This window comes from Acartia tonsa, chromosome 4 (assembly GCF_053477335.1).
Source record: "Acartia tonsa isolate MP-2025a chromosome 4, ASM5347733v1, whole genome shotgun sequence".
NCBI lineage: Eukaryota > Metazoa > Arthropoda > Copepoda > Calanoida > Acartiidae > Acartia > Acartia tonsa.
The window spans coordinates 11,809,781-11,831,702 of NC_137263.1; the positions used below are offsets into that span (position 1 = coordinate 11,809,781).

General features: G+C 32.5%; 2 protein-coding genes and 2 long non-coding RNA genes across 16 annotated transcripts in view; all 4 read right to left on the bottom strand.

Annotated features, from left to right (window-relative positions):
• Positions 1-2,449: 2,449 nt before the first annotated feature.
• On the bottom strand, positions 2,450-2,921 carry LOC145316086 (uncharacterized). The gene is made up of 2 exons (XR_013878293.1): positions 2,783-2,921; positions 2,450-2,556 (listed from the first exon to the last, which is right to left on the bottom strand). It is a non-coding gene; the product is annotated as an uncharacterized LOC145316086 (long non-coding RNA).
• Positions 2,922-3,785: 864 nt separating this feature from the next.
• On the bottom strand, positions 3,786-14,591 carry rush (pleckstrin homology and FYVE domain containing family member rush hour). Of its 3 annotated transcripts, XM_080156379.1 has the most exons (10): positions 14,439-14,591; positions 11,719-11,954; positions 11,096-11,227; positions 10,642-10,784; positions 9,955-10,097; positions 7,984-8,051; positions 5,451-5,617; positions 4,679-5,234; positions 4,266-4,491; positions 3,786-3,926 (listed from the first exon to the last, which is right to left on the bottom strand). In XM_080156379.1, the coding sequence occupies exons 1-7, from the start codon at positions 14,452-14,454 to the stop codon at positions 5,564-5,566; spliced, it is 792 nt and encodes a 263-aa protein (XP_080012505.1). In that variant the 5' UTR covers positions 14,455-14,591; the 3' UTR covers positions 3,786-3,926; positions 4,266-4,491; positions 4,679-5,234; positions 5,451-5,563. The 3 variants fall into 3 exon arrangements, with proteins under 3 accessions (XP_080012505.1, XP_080012506.1, XP_080012504.1); XM_080156380.1 differs by lacking the exons at positions 4,266-4,491; positions 4,679-5,234 and having other exon boundaries at positions 5,447-5,617; XM_080156378.1 differs by lacking the exons at positions 3,786-3,926; positions 4,266-4,491; positions 4,679-5,234; positions 5,451-5,617 and adding an exon at positions 7,425-7,566 and having other exon boundaries at positions 14,439-14,581.
• Positions 14,592-16,693: 2,102 nt separating this feature from the next.
• LOC145316100 (uncharacterized) lies at positions 16,694-17,020 on the bottom strand. Its single transcript, XR_013878296.1, has 2 exons — positions 16,890-17,020; positions 16,694-16,754 (listed from the first exon to the last, which is right to left on the bottom strand). It is a non-coding gene; the product is annotated as an uncharacterized LOC145316100 (long non-coding RNA).
• Positions 17,021-18,277: 1,257 nt separating this feature from the next.
• The window catches only part of LOC145316094 (SLIT-ROBO Rho GTPase-activating protein 1-like), a 102,294-nt gene continuing 98,649 nt past the window's right edge, over positions 18,278-21,922 (bottom strand). For 8 of the 11 annotated variants that reach the window (XM_080156395.1, XM_080156391.1, XM_080156398.1 and 5 more), the window contains 4 exons: positions 21,809-21,909; positions 21,113-21,192; positions 20,196-20,757; positions 18,278-19,974 (listed from right to left, as the gene is read on the bottom strand). In XM_080156395.1, coding sequence (XP_080012521.1) covers positions 18,745-19,974; positions 20,196-20,757; positions 21,113-21,192; positions 21,809-21,909 — 1,973 coding nt within the window. In that variant the 3' untranslated portion in view covers positions 18,278-18,744. The remainder of the gene's footprint in view (positions 19,975-20,195; positions 20,758-21,112; positions 21,193-21,808; positions 21,910-21,922) is intronic. The other 3 variants (XM_080156396.1, XM_080156393.1, XM_080156390.1) reach the window with 1 other exon arrangement.

The following is a 21,922-nucleotide window of genomic DNA, read 5'->3' on the forward strand; positions in this document are numbered from 1 at the left end:
TCCACAAGAAAATTATGCCTTCGTTAACTTTAAAAGCAGCTGGTGGTCAAACGGTGGATCAAAAAGACTTACTCCAGACATTATAAGAACTGGTATTGTAGTCTAATTTAAAAAAAATTATATTTCAGGTTCTTGTGCGTGCATTTGAAGCGAGCTCACGTGAAAAATTAACAAAGAAGATCAATATTATGCCTATTTTTACATATTGTTCACTTATATTACACTTCAGAATCTTGAATATTGAGAATTTCTGGTATGCCATATATATTAAGCCTGTTCTATTTTTGTGCTTAGAAAGTCTGAGCGACCAGCCGTTTGGACCCTAACTAATCTTAAACTTCACAAAGCAAATATTTTCTTGTGGATTAGTCTAAATTCAATAAAATGAACCTCTTATGTAATACCTCGTAGATTTTTTCCTTTTTATTTTGAGGATTTTTCATCATTACCCCATAAAATGGTCAGTAGTAGGCTGCCAAATACTTTTTATTTTCTAAGATAGCTCAAATATTAAGTGAGTAATAAGCGTTTAACAAAAACCAGTTTACGAGGGACACCCTGTAGGTATTATGCAAAGTACGTTTGAGAGAACAATAAGATAATAATGATTTGTAAATAGTAAATCAATTTAACCTACAAAATAAAAAGGAAAGAATAATATATCTTAATAATAATATAAATTTCAAAATAATCTTTATAACGTATACCTAACAACAATTTCTAAGAATATAATATATATTTAAGTAGGTCAAATTATAAAAATAAATATTTTAGGCTAGCTAGCTAAACGTTTTTATATGATAATTCATGAAAATAGAGAAAAATTAATATAAAATTCTTTTAATACGTTCATATACTTTTTATATCTATCTATTTCAATTAAAAAAACACTCTTTAAGATAAAACCGGCAAATTAAAGAAAAGATTTTTTTCTCTATCTTTAAAGCAGACAAAAATCTGTCTAAAAACACGTTTCTTCGCAAAAATTTATATTTTACAAGTAATGATTATTTTAAGCAAAACATTAAATAGTAAAAATAGCACTCATATTAATAAAAAATATCTTAAAAACTGTAAAATGAAACATAAAAATTGTTGGGACTCAAACCAACCAACCACGACAGTGGACAGACACAGCTTAAGCAGCTGAAATTTAGCTATAAATGGAAAGGGGGAAGGGGGCGATTATGAAGACATATTTTCTCTGTCTATAAATTCCCACTCAGGTAGAGATTTTTGTATCTTTTTTTTCTGAGAATATATTTTGTAAAAAAGTCATTTCCTGTTTTATACACCTAGGTGATAGGTTGTGCTTCTTTCAAATAGTACAATTTTACATTTCTACATTAAACTTTTCATTTCTTTTTGGGCAATGGGCATGTCCTATTTTCCCTCTAAAATCATTCCTTACATCATATTCCATCTTCTACTATAATATAACTTATTATAAAACAACTAATTATGTTTACTTTCAATGGTTCTTTTTGTGACCTAATTCTAAATCTTTATTTTTGGGAAGAAATGTCGTACAGTAAAATGTCGCCTATTAGACGAGGGCGTGAAGGGGAAGGAATGGCATAGCGTCTCTTTCCCCTCGACTTTAAAAAGATGCCCCTCTTAATTTTTTGCTCAATCTATAATACAAAGTAGAACGATGTCTGTCTGTTTGTTTGTGTGTTTGTGTGTTTGTCTGTTTGTAGCGAAGGATCTCGCTAACCGCTGAACCGATCGGGTTCTCCTTAACAGGGTAGCTTCTCATAAGTCCCGGGAAGGTTTATAACTATTTTGGGGGAGGGTACCACCACCCTATCAGGAGAAATCGCCCCTAGAAAAAAATTACCCCTCTCGAAAAAGAGACTCCAACGAAACATAAACCAATTATTTCTGTAATTAGATATTTTAAATAAAAAAAAACATTCAAAGTGCCACTAGAGGCCTCTAGGGGCGTAGCCGCTAGTATACAAATACGACAATAATAATAAGGTTTTTATAACCTTTTCTGGACACAAAGACGGACTAAAAAAATCTCAAGGTAGAGAGATATAAGAAATAAAGATTTTATTTCAACAAAGCGGCCTTGGTATTATATAATTTGTTTTTTTTTTGATTAAAAAAATACCTCTTTATAAATGAACATGAATAATTTAGAAATGGCTAAAAAATGTAGTTTTTCTTTTATTAGGATCGATCCGTAACGGAGGTCCCAACGCACTGAAATCCAAACTCATGCACACAAGCAACCCTTTTATTGCACGGCCTTTGTCTGGAAGAAATCATGGTAATGAGATACGCCAGTTCTGTTCTAAGGCATTACCTTTTCTTTTACGTCTTTTAAAACGCGGATATGGACCGAAATTCAAATCCGTCACCTCCCATACGACGAGTGGATGCGCTATGTTTCAAGTTACAGTTGCGGGTCAGCTTAAAGTACACAAATAAAGAATGACAATTATATTTAAAAAACTTTATTATGATATCTGGAAATTTACTATATTATCATAATATATTCTATATTAATAATTGAACTTAATTTTCTATGGTTATGATATAATGTAGCTCATAAAAAAGATTTTCTATTTCTAGAATTTTTTAAACGTTATTAAAACGAACAAAGGGAGGGGGCTGTTTGAACGTAACACATTTTGTAACCAACAAAACTTGGCCGAAAAGAGAAAAAGCATGATAGTTGCTATACTTTATAGATAAGGAACAGTGGAAAGAATGGAGAAACCAAAATAAATTAGGACATTAATGTAAAAAAGTCCTTTTTATATGAGCTAACCAAGATTAAATTGGCACATAGGTTTTAATCACATTCTTATTTTAAACTGGATATAAGGATATTTTGTTTATGATAGAAAATTGTTAGATCCTCTTAGTTTCTTAGATCCAGGGAGAAAGGAAAATTGGACTGTAAATTATACAGGTATACAAAAATTATTAATCATTCAATTGAAAATTTTAAGACATTTATTAAATCTTGATTGGTACACAGGGATAATTTTGTTTATCAAAATTGTAAGTGTACATGATTTACCGTCCAAGGTCTTATCCCTTTAGATCCCTGGATTAATCTCTTAAAAAAGAGGATCTAACATTTCATAATTTTATGTTAAATGGCTAATGTACAAGAATGGAATTTAATTTGAGACATGTTTCTAATCAATAATCCTTTTAAATAGTTTGAAGTACAAAAGTATACATATTTTTCAGTTGAAATTTAGGGTATATTACCTTTCGTGACAATGCCTCTTCAGGGGCGTTTTGTCTTATTTTCACGGTAGCTTTTGATAGGTTAATTTATGTTAGATGATTGCCCTGCAGGGATAGGCAATTGGCCCAATAGGGGAAAAGCTACCGTGAAAATATGAAGAAACGCCACTTAGGAGGCGTTGTCACGAAAGGGACTGTACCCCAAATTTCTTATATTAGATTGATATCAAAATTATTTTATTAACTAAATTACCAATTTAATTTGATGAATTTTATAAATTTATGTTAACTAAAATTTTCAAATAGCTAAAAAATGAATTAATCTAAAAAGAAAGCAGTGCGTTGTAAAACTAACTACTAAATGCATAACAACTTTACTAGAGGGATAGTTGCATGAAGTGCATTTCAAAAAAATTATTTCAAGCAGAAGTTACAATTATACCATCAAACATACGATTTTAAAACTTGGTAGAAATTTTAAATTATATACCCTATAATGTAGTTTAAACCATTGAACAATAAAAATTCTGTAGTTCGCTAAATTTAAGTTAAAATACATTTCTTGTAACTACCCCTTTCATTACAAACAAAACTAAAATCCAGATATATTTTACAATTTTCAAAATGACTGTATTCAATTACTTGGTATATAAAATATATATCTATTGGAAGGAATTGTCTTTTCGCATATTTCGTATTTAAGTTTGCTGGATCTGGAACAGTTCACTGTAAAATGTTGCTAGAAGCCATTATTTTCAACAACAAAAAGGCCGATAGCGGTCAAACGGCTGAATATACACTATTTATCCAGTACTAGAAGTCGTTCAAATAATCCAAATAAGGAGAAAAAACGTCTGGCAAAAGAATAAAAGCATAAAATAAATCTTTTCGAGCGTATATTTAACCTATGAGAAAACTCTGTAATATTGTGTATTATCTATTTAAAATTATCTGCAAGCTTTTTTGTTCATATCATAGAAGATCTGCCGTTTGGCCACTTGCAGTCCAGCCCTTTTGCATTTTTAAAAAAATAAACACCAGCAAGATTTTACCGTAAACTGTACAAAATCCAGTTAACTTTTCATATAATTTATTTATTTAAAAACTTTTTTTTTTGTAAAATATCTAAGTATGCAAAATAAGCATTTTAGGTTATTCCTTAAGTTTTTTATATACGTTAAACTAAAGCAATTTATCATCACATATCAGATCTCGATAAGGCAATTAACTAAGTCCAGGGATGCTGGTTTTAAGCTATTTATCTTTAGACAAGGTATTCTTATATGAAGAAAACAAAGGTAGTTCAGATACTTTTTATAAAAAGTTTAATATTTATATACGAAGGGCTTATAATTAACACTTACACAAAAGAAAAATATTATTTTGCGAGTTATTTTAGTGTTTTATGCGTTTGTTGTTTTTATGATTTAGAAAGTGCACATTCGGCATAAAAACAAGAAACTACCTAAGCTTTTTAAATATCAACTATGAAAATAAATTTTTTCTCCAGTATTGCTTCGAAACCGTTTAATATCTGCTGGATTAGAACCGGTTCAGCCATACTGAAAAATCATCTCTACCAACGTATTACAGACAATTTTCCACGAATATTGAAGTAAAAATAAGAAAATTAAGAACAGTTTCATTACCACGAGCCTTAGGCCCCCTTGGGCTAACACAACTGGTTTTAATCTTAAGTTTTATAATTTTGATATCTGCGAAAATATGTCTACAATACGATGCGATAAATAAAACATATTTTTGGTTGATCCTATTATCATGTTATTTTAGAGATCATTGGTAACATTGAACTAAAATATTTGATAATAATAATCTTAAGAGTTAGACCAGTAATCCCTGTATTTCTAATATTACATAAAAATATAATTATAATTTAATAACTGGGCTAAATCAAGTTTACAATCAAAGTTATCAAAGACATAGATTTAGATATATTCGATGTTTTTCATAAATACAAAATCATGATCAAAATTAAATCACGGCATGTGTAAATTTCAAATCTGAAATAAGCTAAAATAAAATCATAATATAGGCTCTAAATTTTAAAACGATAATTTTACAAGACGCTTAAAATTATCAGGATAATATAAATAGCAGATAAATCCATTTTTCCCACAATTTAAAACGTACAAAATTCTGATTTTTTAGAAATCGAATCAAACGAGATTCATATTTTTAGAAAAAGAAAAAAAATTAATATGAAATAATTTACCTACCTCAAAAAAATCAAATCAAACAAAATAAGTCATACAAATAAAAATCAAGTAAAATGTATCAAAGGTCGCAAAACAAAAGATGAAATAAATGATAGAAATGTTTATATTTGATTTTATTGTTGGCGTGGTTCGGTTTCTTCTCTGTAGAAGTTAGGCGTCTTGTCATTCTAAAAATAAAATTATTAATTAGATATTTCTTAAATTTATGGAAAGGCTTCGAAACCGTTTAATATCCGGTGGATTACAACAGGTTCTCAGCCATACTGAAAAATTATGTATAGCATCGTATTATATCCTGTTATCCAGCATTAAAACTAGTTTTAATCTTTTAATTGTACATTTTATATCCGCGAAAAGCTGTTATAAATACGATGCAATAAATAACTATTCTTATATGGAAGGGCTTTCCAGCCTCTACAGTACAAGTGTTCTTGCAATAGTTAATGAAAATGATACATTGTCACATAAAAGTGTCTGTCTACTATAATATTTTTATAATATGAAACGTTAGGATATACTATATCAAATATCATAGAACTAGAATTATACTCAGTAGATTGTACCAATAAGAACACAGTTGATGAACAAACCGGCCATATTAATGGTTAGAACGTGTGCACATTTTGGTAAGAAAGGGTAATTATCATTTTTCATTTCGCTTATACTAATATGTGAGTTTAATAAATAGTTTGAATTTCGTCGGTGGTATTATTGGAAAGAATCATATAACTAAATATAAACAAATATGTTTGTCTGTCATAAATTTAAGTTGTATGGATTATTGTAACTGACAACCAATCAAGGGTTATGCATCTATTAATACTACATATACTTACAACACCCCGTGATTCCGTGGATGAGTTATTATGGCTCTCGCTTAATTTTCTGGGCTAGGTAGTATAGTCTACCAACAGTAACACAAATTTGAAATAAGACATGATTAGAATTCCTCCTTATCGTTAGGGTAAAATATTAGATTAGATTAATAAAAGAGGACACCTGCCATACTCAGATTATAGTTAGGTAATATTGAGTAAGCTTAGGCTACGAAAGTGGGTATTTAACATATTTTAACGGTTGGTTTTATCTCACCCCTTACGATTACAAGAGAACACTAGTCAACAAAACAAATATTTTTTTTCAGATTTTCATCTCATAGTCTTTTATTTATTTTTTAAAGTTGTTAGTTTTTGTTTTAGAAGTCTCAAATATATATTTACTAAATATACTAGGTAGGTACAATATTTTGTTAGTCAAGTTAAAAATACTTTATAAAAATATCTACCTCATACTCTAATAAACAACTTTTATTGAGTCTTGAAATAATGTATGAAAAAAAAAAAAATAAATAATATTTATTTTGTTATTGTGTAAGATATGTTAATAGATTAATTTAGATGAAAATGTTTTCCTTTTCATTATTAAGTAGGTACTTCAATGCTTTGTTAATTCATTAAAATACTTTATCTAAATTCTAAACATCTCTTAATTCTATTTTTACTTACGAAATGATTTTTGATAAAAAAATTTCCGGATTAAAAATACTTGTATTGCATTCCATAATCAAATTTATGGGTTAGAATACTTTATGTAAAACCCCAATCAATAATAGATATTTATTTGTTATGTTTTTATCATAAATGTAAATGAGCAAAAAGGGTCTCAACTTAGAAATCTCGCAATTCAAGGTAGTCACTTAAAAAATAACAGGAAGCTCAAACTTCTTAGCTACCTATTCATTTATATAACTTTCACAACGCTATGTATGTATAAATATAAAAAAATAAGTATAAGAATAGAAAAAAAACCTGTTTATTTGGAGCTGTATGTAAATTTAGGCTTTATGTTTTGTTTTTAAGTGACCTTTTTGCCTTAAATATGATATTTCTACAATGGTCCAATTTCTCATCAAATAGTTAGGTTGTTATTTAAAATAAAGCAACTCGGACACCCTTGGATGCTTTCTTACTGGTTTTAAAACTGATGGCTGCTATGGCCAAACCTCCAAATTTTAGCGAGTTATTCTGCGTGAAGAACGAGGATATGAAATGGGTGCACCCGTGGCTACAGTGGGGGCACCCACACCCACTCCTGCCCATTCAAGGTCTACCTCATCCTAATAAATATTCTTAAGTCTTGATATTCACTTTTAAAGAAATGGTACTTGCATACAGCTAAAGTCTTCTGTTAAATACTTAATAAAATTACAACGAGTAATAGAATTGTCACACAAATGTAAAACCAATGAATGTATGAAAGAATCCTTATTACTCCAATAAAAACAAAATCCCCTCCCCTAGGTTTCTTGGAACAAAAAATAGGATCATGGAAAGAAAACGAAGTAGCGGATTTCGTCGTATTTTCACCGTAGCTTTCCTCCTGTTTCTAGCCCCCGTGGAGGCTCTTACCCTGCGGGACAATCATTAACATTTACCTAACCTAACCTATCAAAAGCTAATGTGAAAATACGACGAAACCCAATACTTCATTTTCTTTCCCTGATCCAAAAATATCCTTTACATGATTCTTTTACCTGAATATTTGTAGGATTATCATCATCATCAGAATCATCTTCACCAGAGGAATCTGTTCCCTTAGAATCTAAAAATAAGGCATTCAAAATTAATATATTGACATTTTTGTTTAATTAACTGTTTACATTCAGGTATAGCCAACAAGCGAAATAATTCTAAAATATTATTTGGGGGGGCAGATATTAAGGTCGTCAAATCTAATTAGTGTTGCCCACCAACGATAGCTGAAAATCATGTACAGATTTCGTCAATTTTTGTTGTTGATTTTCTATCTCTGCTGCACTTTTTAATAGAAACCTTTTATCATAGTTGTGTATTCCGCATATTAACACATCCGCAATTGAAAAATGTTTCATTTTTCCCAAAATACACAATACGAAAAATGGTACCTAGGTAATATCCTCTTAGAAATATTTTTTCAATTTTAAAAATTTGTATACCTCCCCCCTTCCCCCCTCCGACAGAACTATAAACTCTGGCCGCGGCGCTCAACCCCCTTGTCTGCCTAGCCAAAGCGCTCGGCTCCCTAGCGTAAAACCTAACCTAACCTAAATTAGTTGTTCTGTTTGAAAAAAAAATATTTCTAAGAGGAGAACGCCCAAAAAGTTAATGAAGAGAATAAAGCAAACAGGTAGGAGCAGTTTGTGCTGTTGTAATAATGTACAGTTCTGAGAATGTGATAAAACACAGCCTTGTATACACATACTAACGGTTGCACCCCTAGCATCTAGGAGCTCTATCATCTTAGGAGTAAGAAAAGTAGGAAAATAGCCCAAACCTAAACTTAGAAATAAAAATTAATAGCCTAAAAACATCCAGGGACCTTCGAGAAGCTTCCATTAAATGAAGAACTCAATCGGTTCAGTATTTATCAAAATTTTAAGCAACCGAAAAAAACCTGGGTACTTAATAAAATAGGATATCATAGAAGAACAAAAAAAATATACTTTTAACACTTTGACGAAACTTATAAAAATTAAGTATTTCAAAAATATCTGCCATGGATCATATTTGTTATTTATCGTAGGTACTATATCATTAATTTTATGCTTATTTATCAATTTAAGAACAAATTGTGCAATATTTTTACAGAAGAGTGCATATCTAAACATCAAAACACCTGATTTTTTTTAACAAATTATTTTATTTGCATATAAGTTTTTCTGTGCGTTCTTTAAATTAAAAAGTGAAAGAATAATATCCCGAAAAAAAAATATTAAGATGCCACACACGTATCCCATTATTGAGGAGTACCGTACAACTGAAGATGTTCTCTTAGGTCAACATAAGCAACAGCATCCGTCCCCTCTTTGATATCATCAATATCTTCACTTTCTACTTGAGCTGTAGCACTATCATTCTCATTAGGTTCTTCAGTAATAGTTGGCACAAAGAAATTTCCACCGTCTAAAGAAATATCAGGACTGCCATCTTCTACTGCCGATCTTTGATTCTCAGACGGCTGCTGGATGCTTTGCTGCGTAGTATCAAACTGCACCCCCTCATCAAAGCTGTCCCACCAGAGCATGGCATCAGCCTCAGATTTTCCAACTTTGCCAAGCTTAGGCTTGCTAAGCTTCGGTATCTGGCGGATGGTAGCGCGCAGGTCAGATCGCAGAGTTTTACCGATATCTTAATTTTGATGAAAACAGAATGATGAAGTTAAAAATCGATTTTTGAAAATAGTCATAAGCTAGACCATCTACTGAAATAGTAAAACAGAATCAAAATACTTTTTCGATGTATCTTAGAAAATTTCTAACAATATTTTATAGAATAGCTATTACATACCTACCTAATGAAAATAATCTTTGTTTAAAATCAAGATTTTAAAATTGTCCATTGAAATTTTTTACATCTAGATAGGTATTACCTAAGAGCCAATGAAATGTGTAGGACAATGAAAAATAAGGTACATTTCCAACATAATCAGTATTGTTTTTATGACTACTTTAAATTGAAATGGTCACCTTTGGAACTGAATCCTGCATTATTAGAAGATTTAGCTAGCTCATCATAACACTGGTCACAGACTCTCAGAGGTTTAGAAGATTGGGCGGGCAGGAGGAATCTCTGCACTGAACATCCATTACAAACAACTTTACCACATTTCCTATAAAAAAATCAAAATAAAGTCACATAACAGAAGGTTTTTAATACTTCTTACTGGGGATCTTAAGGGATAAGATAATGGGCGATAGATTGATGCAAGTTCCGAATTAAGTAAAAAAAATAATCCTTCTTAAGATTGTTTGTGATTTAATTGTACCTATAGCAATCGAAGATCATAACAATAACCACTAACTGTGTAGAGCCTTCTGAAGATTAAAATACCTATTGAACCCTCTTGAATGTTATGGTTCTCATTGGAAATTTTTTATGCAAAATTGCTAACCTATAAAATTACGGAACTATCACACTAAGGTAAATCTCCACGCCTTTAACTTAAAAATAAACTGAAAATAAAGAAAGCCGCATATTTTTATCAACCCTGCTGGGCTACCCACTATCCAATATAACCTATCCTTACCTGATGTAATGAACAAACAAGCGAAAAACTAAACCCGACCCCTTATTTTCAATTCATCTTAAGACTTTTATAAAAATTCAAATTAGGACATAATAAGATATAACAGATCCTTTTCTCATGTTCATACCTGCAATGGTGCCTTCTATTGACCAATGTGAACTGTGTTTTCTTGCAGGACATGCAGGTGTTAGCCTCTGAGTCAGGTACCCACACAGCAGCATGCTCTACAGATGCCTGCTTACCTGGCTTCTTTAACAGATCATGAATACACTGAAATAAAAAGATTAAATTTTAGCATTCTAGTATAGTACCTAATAAATATTAACCAAAAGATAGATGTATGCATGTTCAGTAGAATTTAAAATTGGTCCAAAATTTTAAGAAAAGCTTAACATTGAACCAGAACAGATATAATATTCCTTTTAGAGTGGAATGGGGGTGGTGCTAGTTAAACCCCATGAGAAGCATGGCCCCGGGGGAAAAACTACTTCACACAATTTTTTGGAGGATGAGGGTAAATTTTATAAAACTAAAATCATTCAAACTAGATTAATTATTAATGGACAAAAAATATATTTTACCTTATTGATGTGCGCCATCCATTCTTGTTTTTCTGTGGCTGTAGCTGCGTACACTGCAAATGATTTGCCCCGCGTACAGATCAGCCAACCATTCTTAAATTGGCCGTCATCGTCCATGGACTTTAGCTTCACCTGGAATTAAGGATATACTTTATATTAAGTAGTAATGTTATTTTAAGTATATCCGTTAAGATCTCGCTAACCGCTGAACCGATTGAGTTTTCCATTTTGGGTTTGACTGATTATAGGTCATGGAATGTTTTTGGCTAATTTTATCTTTAAATTCCCTACCCCCACCACCCTAGTCCCGAATTCAGAGCGCCTAGATGCTAGTAGAAGTGCAACTGAAGTTAATGTTAAAGAAATTTAAAACTAACAATGAAAGTTTTATGAATCGGATTTTGAAGAACAGAAAATACTCATATTATTCAAATATAAAAATATGTTTTAATCGTAACCCAAACTACTTGAAAGTGACGAAACATAATTATTTATAGACATTTAACATATAACATTCCGAATTGAATTCCATTAGATGCGCACTTTTTTGTCAGTTCCTACCAATTACTTCGAAACAATTAAATAACATTCTTATGTATCGATATTTTATAAATAAAAATTACCTCTTCTAAAGGAATGATATGTTGTTTATTGTATTTTTTCTTTTGAAGGATAATATTTCCATAAACAAGAATATCATTGAAGAGGAAAAACTGTCTCGGCTTTGGTTTCTTCCTGCAGGACTTGGTCAGGACTCCCTCGCCCACCAGAACCCTGCCGGGGACACCCAGAGGCTGACCGGCGGACCCGAAGCAGGACTCGACAAGGGCAATGCGCCGTGCGTTGGCCTCGGAATTTACTGAATTTTTTAACATTATTAGATTCTTATTATTTATTGTAACATAATATTAATGAAAAATGCTTGACGGGCAAAATATAACTAAGAAAGGCCATACGACAAAATATATAAAAGGATTGTACAAATATAAAAATAAAATTTGCAAAACTTTTTTGGTAGAAAATCGCTTTTATATTGCTTATAAGACTATTGTTAAGTTTTCATGAAACTTGCATTATCTAATTTCAATTTTATTTAAATAAATATAAGATTAATAATGTATTTTACTATTAACACATGTTAAATTTAAAAGTTGTATATAAAGAATCATATGATTATTTGTACATATAATATAAATACCTCCTTGCATGTTTTTTAAAACGGATATATTAACTTTAATCTACATATGTAAATTTAAAATTTTAAATGCGTAGAGACCTATTATGACATTCGTGCATTATTATCTAAACACTTGTTATATCACCAGATAGATCCATATATATGTATAATATAATATAGGTGGTAGGTACTATATGTATATTACTTTGTTTATCAATATCATAGATTTATTGATTTTTATCTACAGCTACTAGGTAGTTTGGACAGAGATAATGATAAGTAAGAACATATTACCATTAAAACCAAGAAATTATATTGATGTAATGGTTATAATAACAATAAGCATCCGGATTAGTTAGATGCAATCAGGCGCGTGACTGGGATTTTGCTAAGGGTAGTCTTTAAGAATATAAATATTTAACAACCCACCGAAAACATAAAACTGGGGGGGGGGGGTGATTACGATATTTAAGAGGGTGTATGTATATAGTTCATCAAGGGGGGGAGCGAAGAGTATAAAAAGAAAAAAAATATTATGGAGATAATTTTGCCCTAGTAAGTAACAATCATATTTCGATAATTTTTCCTAATAATTAGCCGAATCTTTACTAAAGGCATTATATGACCTTCAAAAATTAACAATGTAAATATGTACCAAGGGATTGGGAAAACGGTGTATAGATTGCGTAATCAAAACTCAACTTTTTTAATATACTTTTTTACAACCAAACTTTAAAAAATAAGTCTTTCAGAGGGTAGGTATTTATTTCGCGTTTGAAAATATTTTTTCAAATGCCACATTTTCTTACGGATATTGGCAATTCGAATAAATGTGTGTATTAAGGCTACCCTTTAAACATAGGAAAATCAATATATGCCAATTAAGCCTAATATTTTAATAAAAATATTTCCTAAACTTAAATATTTCACTTACAAAAAGAAGCAAATAATGTATATTAATTCAAAATATATAAGTACAAATAAATTCTTAACAAAACTTTTTCACTTTACCCGACATAGTTGTCGCATGGAAACTAAAAAAAAACATATAAAGTAAAAAAGATAAGAGAAAAAAACTCCCATTTTTTGTATAATATATCTGACTTGACAGTTATAGTTTACTTGTCGGTATTTATGGAGTAAAATGTTTGAGATAAGCTTTATTTTAAATTAAGTATGGTAGGATGGGGAAGGTGATAACACCTAAGAATCAATCAATCATGAATAAATCAATGAATAAAATGTAAAATTTGATTACCTATTGGTCCATAGAAAGATATTTACAAAGTTCATCTATTATAAATAACTATATCTAACTCTTAACCAGAAAAAGACGTCGGCATTTGCTACCGCGGCGATTGTAATCTTTGCTAATTTAAAAATATATATGTAATAATGAATACTTTTATTATGTGAAGTTTTTAAATAAGTGTCCGTTTTATATGAATTACGAAATATCTTCTTTTGTAGTTACCCCTCCCTTTTGAATCATTAAATATTAACATTAATTAATATAATAATAATCTGAATATACCATAAAAATAAGATTGGCTGATTAAGGGAGAGGCGTCGGGTTCGAGTCTCAGCTACATCACCTCTTACTAGACCGAGACGTTAAGATGGTACTTACTGCTACTATGGCAGACAAATGTGCACTAACATTTAATTAGAGTAGGGTGAATACGCGTTGGCCTTTTTCATACAAGCATAATTAATTTATTATGTACAGTTAGGATTTCCAGACAAAGGTCGTGTTACTCTATCTATAAATGGCCCAGATGTTAGGACAAAAATGGAAACATTGCTACTCTTAAAGTTGTCTAATTAACAAGCCTCAAACATATCCCAGATAAATTGCAAGGTTATCGCGTACGTACAAAACTTTGTATAATTCTAATTTTAAACTTTATTATATATATATATTTTACAATGCAACAAGAAAGTATTGATAATTGTACTGATATTAAAACGAAAAATTATTAATGAAATTGGTTCTTAAATTAAAGAAATAATAATAAACAATATTAATGAATATACTTTTGATTTTAATGATTTTAATCGAGTTATGTAATTTATAAAAAAAAAGTTTTTTCATATTGATAATTTTTCTTTCTATAATTTATGTTTTACCATCTTTAAATAGCAAAATGTTATCTAATTTCTTACCTAGTTGATCAACCATTTTAATAAGATTTCATATTTTCACTTAAAATATTCCAATAAAAAAAGTAGAAGTTTAAGTTTTCAGGATAGAATTATTTTCAATTTTAATCTGAATCCATCAATAAGGAATTGTATGTTGACACCACCTAAACATTGAACGCGGCATTCTCTGAGTCATATTGGGATAAGGTTTCTTCGCTTTAATTAAAATTGAAATCAAATATTTTCCTGGCGTAAAAAGATTTATAAAGGATCATTTTCTTAGTGAATATAAAAAAATCTATAAAATCTTTTAAATCTGATATAATTATGTATACCTACACAATTTAAATTAATTTAACTGAAGAAAAAACTCATATATTGGGCGAAGCATATAGATCGTTGTATGCATTGTAAACTTTCCCAGTCGGCTACGAATTCTTTTTTGAAACGAAGCGTTTTTTACAATTTACTTTGTCCGTCCGTAACGCTATATATGAGGAAATACAATATTCTTGACTGCTGTTTTGTAGTAAAATATACTTACTTAGTCCGCAGGTCTGTTGTCATGCTTCAAAAGACATTTATATATTGATATGTAGAGGTTTAGTGGTTATTTATCTTATCCTCCTCTTATCCTCTCCCTCTTTTTATGACCGCTAAACGTCTGCTCTATAACTCACTTTGTATTCCAGATTTTCTTTTTAATCAATCGTACATATAGATTTTTTATTTGCAAATAAACCAAGGATGACAACATCCATAAGCAAAGATTCACGGATTAGAAAGTCAGACAAACAAACATTAATCATCCTATTAAAAATAAATTGTACCTAACTAATAAAGGAATTACCATGACGATAGAGCAAATTTAGTATGCCTAAATTGAAGATATGAGCTATCAGTTACGGTCGGACGGAAGACAGGTTCTAGAAATTTTGGTTAAGGTAAGACATGTTCTCACAATTCCTGTATCAAAAAGGTATAATTTTGAAGCGTGGCAACTAAGATCTTTGACATAAGGTCCGAGTGTTCATTATAAACATAAAAATGTGTATTTTTATTTATAATATACCACATAACCCTTATCTTTCGACTAAATGATCCCTGTGATGATTAGGCAATAGGCACAAATTAATAAGCAAAGCATCTCGTTATGTAATCAAGTTTTAAAACTCAAGTACGTCGATATTGACTTGATTATGTATTTCAGTTATATGACTTTTATCAAGATTTATTCAATTTCTAAATATATAAACGGTTTCACTCTACGAGTCTACATATGATGTGAATACAGATTATACAATGTATTGTACATGGATATTATGACGGGAAAAATTCAAGTAGCAAGCATGGACTGGACATCACTTGTTTGTCAGTTCATTCTCAATGATGAGGAAAGGGATGGGGTAAATGGGGGTTCGTTACTTCAGCCAGCTACAAGTTTCACATCCAAACAATAATGTAATAATAAATCCATCCTTGTTTGTTTTTTAATCTAGCAGTGGAGTATATTTGTATTGGTAATGGAGAATTGTATAGTTCACCAAAATAATCCGATTAAAACAACAAAAGTGGGTGGCGGATGTGCCACTTTTTGAAACCAAAAGTAAAACGTGCATAATCTCAGCCCATAAAAGAGTTACAGCTCTAAAATTCGGCACAGTAGTTGCTTTTGTGGAGAACATATGGAACTGAGAAGAAACGGCGGCGGAACCGCCGCTCCCGCCGATATTTTTTTGCATCTTCTCGACATAATAGACAATTTTCAATCATCTGAGATAAACTGTAAAAAGATTTTACACATGCATTTTTTTTGATAAAATTATGACATGTTTGAAATATAACAAGTGTGATTAAATATAGGTTCCGGTTCCGCCGCCGTTTCTCCACAGTTCCATATTGTTCTCCACAAAAACAACTGCTGTGCCGACTTTTAGAGCTGTAACTCTTTTATGGGCCGAGATCATGCATGTGCATGCATGTTTTACTTTTGGTTTCAAAAAGTGGCACATCCGCTTCCCCCTTTTTGTCTTCAGTGTATCGGTAAGGATCTCTGTAATCGCTGAACCGATATAGTACTCATTACATTAAAGCTTCTCATAGGTACAGGGAAAGTGTTTTAAACATTTTTGGTGAGGGTACAGCCACCCACAAGAGAAATAGCCCTTATAGAAGAAGTTCGACACACTCACTCCCCTCTCAACTCCCTCAAGTGCTCCAAGAGGCTCTAGGAGCGTATCCATTAGTTAAAATAGTTAGAATAAAAAACTACAAAATGGCTCAATAACATTTATTTTCGGACAGACTAGCCTTTACAATGCAGTTTTTAAGGAAACGCTAATAAAAATTTGTATTTTAAAATCTTCTTTGAATAGATCTAACAAATATAGCTTCGAATACTTTAAATGGCCTGCGGAATACAAGCAAACAGTTTTTAAGCCCCAAGAATCTAATCAAAGAAGAAAAAAACACAAAAATTCGAGTTAAAATATTTACACAATTTACGAACTCTGTATGAATAAGAATGAATTAAAGCGAATATATGATAATATGAGATACAAAAAAAAGACGTTTCATTATTATCGAAAAGTTTAATACATTATTACAAGAATCAGTTTTAATAAGACTTATGGTGTTTATTTATTTTGATTAACTTTCTGAAAATTGAAAGATTAGGTTGTCAATAATATTGATTTTTGGAAGGCATTAAGATTTTAATATTTCATTAAGAAAATATCAATTTTACAGCAAATAGTTTTATAAAATCAATTATGTAAAAGTAGGTATAAAAATAAGCAGAAATTTTCTTAAGATAATACTGAAAAATGTAGAATTTTAACAAAAAAAAAAAAAAAACACCAATAATACAGACTAACAAAGTCTTTTTTTATCAAATAAACTTAAAATCATTTGAAATCAGATCAAAACTCTCAAATAAACACATCTTATAATATATAAAGATCACATAAATAATATTATTAAAGGGATAGTTCTACGAAGTGTATTTAAAGAGTTAAGGTACTTAGAGTAGTGAACTTTTATATGTCTTAGTAGAATATATTAGGCATTGGATAGATGTGATTATATGTTAAAGAATTTTTAACATTGACCAGGCCAAACTTTTTTTATTTGACAATATCTAAAAAAGTTAAAGTGATTTGCCACATAAATTGCATGAGAATGGTCTATTTTTTTCCAAATATGTATAGCCAAAACACCAATATCAGAGAATTTTTTTCCACATATTTCACAAGAGTTATAAAAAAATTGAACAGGGGTTCCCCTTGGGACAAGTTACTTAAAAAACATAAAAAATAACGTCCGGTTCATTATAGGACAGGTTTTCTATAGATTCTTTTTTTAAAAAATAAAGAAAACCGTCCGGTTTACTTACAATATACACATTATCTCACGCGGAAATACCAACTAACCATACAACATATATATATATATATTTAAAGACCATTCTCATGTAATTTATGTTGCAAATCACTAACTTTTTTAGATAGTGTCAAATAAAAAAAGTTCGGTCAGGTCAATGTTAAAATTTTTTATCACAATCATATCTATCCGATGCCTAATATATTCTACTAAGACATATAAAAAGATCACTACTCTAAGTACTATACTAAATATTTTATTGGTAAATGCTATCTAAAGTTGTATTTATGACAAAAAAGTTCTTGCCATATATAACATGCAACGAAGTTGAAAATAAAAATGAAAAATTCATTTTTTAGGAAAATCCCTGGTCAAATCTTTTAATTTTAATCAATAACTTTATATTATGCACTACTACGTTATTTAAAATAGAAAAAACTTACAGTTCACTATTTTTTTTTAAATGCACTTCGTGAAACTATCCCTTTACATTATACGTTCTTGTCAAATAATAAAAACAAAAATATTATTAAATAGTTATGTTGCTAACAGAACAAAATTAGGGACAACTTAGTCAAAATTATTTTGCACCATATGAATAAAATAATAATATTTCACAACAAATTAAAATTTTAATTGCATCGTTGTTGTCTCGGGTTAACATAAAGTATTTGTGATTGTTTATTATTTATTTTTATACAGTAGTAGAAGGCTGAATGGCAAATAATTATTAGAGCTAAGGATCCAATAACAGCAAGAATAGGTAGCAAGAATTATTGTACTTTACATTTATTTCTGGAGACATTTAAGCTCGAAGGGTTTATTACTAGTTTAGGGGATTTATTTATACTTTTGTTAGAAAGAGGATTTCTTAGCATTAGTTGTGAAAGATCAAATATGTTTAATAAATATGTAATTGCCATTAAAATTTCAAAACATTATAGGATTATTTAAGGTCTTTTGCGTTGTCTTTCTTAATTTCTGGTTTGACTTGAAGAACAGGTTTAACCCTGACTGATGGCTTGAACGAGGAATTTCCCGAGGCAAAGGATGATGTTGATGTGTCCATGCTGTGGGACGGGGACCCGAGCCCGCCACCTACACCTTGACCAAACTTGGCCATAACTTTCGGCGTCTTCGGTCCAGGCGAACGGATTGGCACGACGGTTGACCCAGGAGTGGAGGGTATTGCAAGTGGTTGTGGACGAGGCTTTGGAGAGGGTGTCAGCAGGCCGCCTGATGACAGGGGTGTCTTTTTTAGGGTGTCTGTGACCGCAGCAAAGTTGTCAGCGCTGGATAATGAACCTGGCTGTGTACTGCTACCACCTGGACTGTCTTCTGACGAAGCGGTTGACCTGCCACTGGCTGAATCCGATGAGGGTGACCGTGACTTTGAACGCCTCGGCCTTGGAGCTGGGACTGGTGGACTACTTGCCAATGGTCCAGCCGGCAGATCCATTACAAGATCAGGAGTCTGGCCTGGAGTATTATTTCTGGAGGTGCTTGTCTTTTGTTCCCAGAAGCTTCTGTTTCCTCTAAAGCTACTCCCCCTCTCACTGCCCTCATCCGCCGAGGATGGACTATTAGAAGTTCTCTTCTCCCACATGTCTTTTTTCTTGGCAAATACTGAAACATTGTTGTCACTGTTATCATGTTCCTTGGTACCTTTCCTGCTAGCCCAACTGTTTTGCTTGAGAAGAACACCTTCCGGATCCGAAGAGCTACTTATGCGTCCAGTGCGAGGGGTAACAGTTGGAGGTGTTGGCCCGGCCTTGGGACGTGCCCCACCGGTTACAACGCCGACCTCAGGACTTTTCTGTCTACGTTCAAATCCAGAATCACTGGAAAGTTGTCTACCAACACCCTCCCTGGAGCCTGGTGTTCTACCAGCAAGCTCAAGCAATGTATCTACCTCGGCAATTGGCTTGTCAAGGCCTTCAGGGCTGGCCTTGCGGACAATAACGTCCTCCACAGCGGCTTTAACCTCGGCAAGACTGCTCTCCAGCTCCATTCTCAGCTCCTGGTTTGAACCTGTGCTGGCAAGGCTGTCCTGTGAGGACAGGATGGATTTCATCTGAGGAGACAGCTTGCGGGACAGCGGTGCTCCACTGCGGACAGTTCTGTCGATGGATCCGCGGCTGATTCCCTCGTGGACTAGAGTTGGACCGGGAGATATCTGGAAAAATAGAATTGTAAGTCAAAGGTAGGACTAGCGGACTAGGACTAAACTATGGTTAACTACATCTAAAACTACAAGGTACATTAAATAACTATTTTCTTTTGTATGTTTAAATGTGTGTGTGTATGTATGTACAGAGTGTGAAAGGTACATCTGTTTTACAATGAGGTCTGTAGTGTTGTTAGAGATTTCTTTGTAATGTTGTGTGGGTTGCTCACCTCGGAGGCCGCGGCCATGGCAGGTGGTGACTGCTGAACGCGCGTCACTGTCGATTCCATAGAATTATCCGCCGACACGTGGATCACAGTTGTCCCAGACTCGGAGGACAGCCGTGGCTCGGAATAATCGTCGACGGACAGGGAGTCCAGGTCTATGGAGCGCGAGTCCGACTCTGAGCCCACCTCCATGGGCGAGCGCGAGGTTCTCTCGCTGGTGAAGGTTGTGTCCGGGGACGGGTTGCCAGAATCCATGGAAAGACTTTCTCTGGACGCATGGGGAGGCACTGAGATCACTGTTGTACGGACAGTCGGGCTGTGACTACCACCGCCAACGCTGCCGCTGGTGACGCTGCCGGTAGTGCTAACGCTTCCAGGCGTGTGGCTGATGGAGTGGCGGTGTGGCAGCGCCCGTGAAAGCGGCGGCGTAGCCGGGGGTGCTGTCACAGAGTGGTGGGAGCGCTGAATTCTAGGACTGTGTTCACTGCGGGTGGACCGTATGGTATCAGATTGGCTTGAGGCTCGACGACGAGGATCTTCGCTGTCCCGTCCATCTTCGTCTCCCCTTAACATATAAGATGAAATTATAGTTCATTATTAGTCAGAGGCAAGAAATAAATATTATTTATGAGCAAATTAACAAAATTTATTACAAAACATTTAACCAATAAACATGCTTCCCCATTTCAAAGCCAACAAATTTAGCTGCATCATAATTTTAATGTTAACACATTTCAGAAGAAGAAAATTATCCATCAAAAAAAGAAATATTAATTTAATTTACTATCCTTTCACCCCTCAAATACCAAAGTTAGAGTTTGTAAGAGATAAATTTTTCTTTAATTGTCCCTATCCCTGTACAAAATGAGGGTTGTTTGATTTATTTCAAAGTGTGTCATCCCTGTGTCCCTGAATCCTACCTGATCTTTATGAGAATATATTTGTCAGGAATAAGTCCTTCTTTTCCTGCCACACTGCCGCGCCACCAGTCTCCGCTCACCTACAAAGTTAACATAGTCTTTGGTTTTTAGACACTCGTCGTGTGTTTAGGTTTGACTGTCATTGCTTAGTTTTGACTTAAGTATCCTTCAATAAAAAGTTTTTAACTATTCCGAGTAAGGTAGGTCCGACCCTCAAGATTTAAATGTATTTAATGTAATAAATTAAATGGATGGGAAGAAACTCCAACCTAAAGCGATGCGCCTAGAATGAAGACAAAAGTAAAATACGCTAAATTTTACAAATTAAGACATGAAAAATATTAAAAATTCACGTGACAAAGGATCAAGCATTACCATTAATTTTTGTAAAATTGAAACCTCTAAATATTTAAGTGTTATCCCCATAAATAGCTCTGCCATAAATATAATGAAATGTTTAGTATATGTCCTTATAATAAAGAAACAGGATCTGTGCCTGGCTGTCTGTCTGTACCGTGGGATCTCGCTAACCGCTGAACCAATATGGTTCTCTTTTACAATGTAGATTCTTAATCTCATAGGTCCTGGGAAGGCTTATCACTTTTTTTAGGGAGGGTACCACCACATTCCCAAGAGAAATCGCCCCAGAAATTCTCCCACAAAAAATCTTAATTTTTCGTTTTAAAACTAAAATACCTGAGCAAATAGAATGATGGTGTCCCCCTTCTTGAAGCTGACCTCCCTCGAGCTTCTGGCGGTGAAGTCGTACTGAGCCTGCGCTTCAAGTACTTCAGTTTCTATAAGATAGAA

What these genes read in the sequence shown, in the direction of transcription:
- rush (XM_080156378.1), bottom strand. An exon ending in AATAGAAGGCACCATTGCAG is followed by an intron (nt 10,098 to 10,641) that starts GTATGAACATGA and finishes ATTTTTTTATAG; the next exon opens with GAAATGTGGTAAAGTTGTTT. An exon ending in TGCAGGATTCAGTTCCAAAG is followed by an intron (nt 8,052 to 9,954) that starts GTGACCATTTCA and finishes CCTTATTTTTAG; the next exon opens with ATTCTAAGGGAACAGATTCC.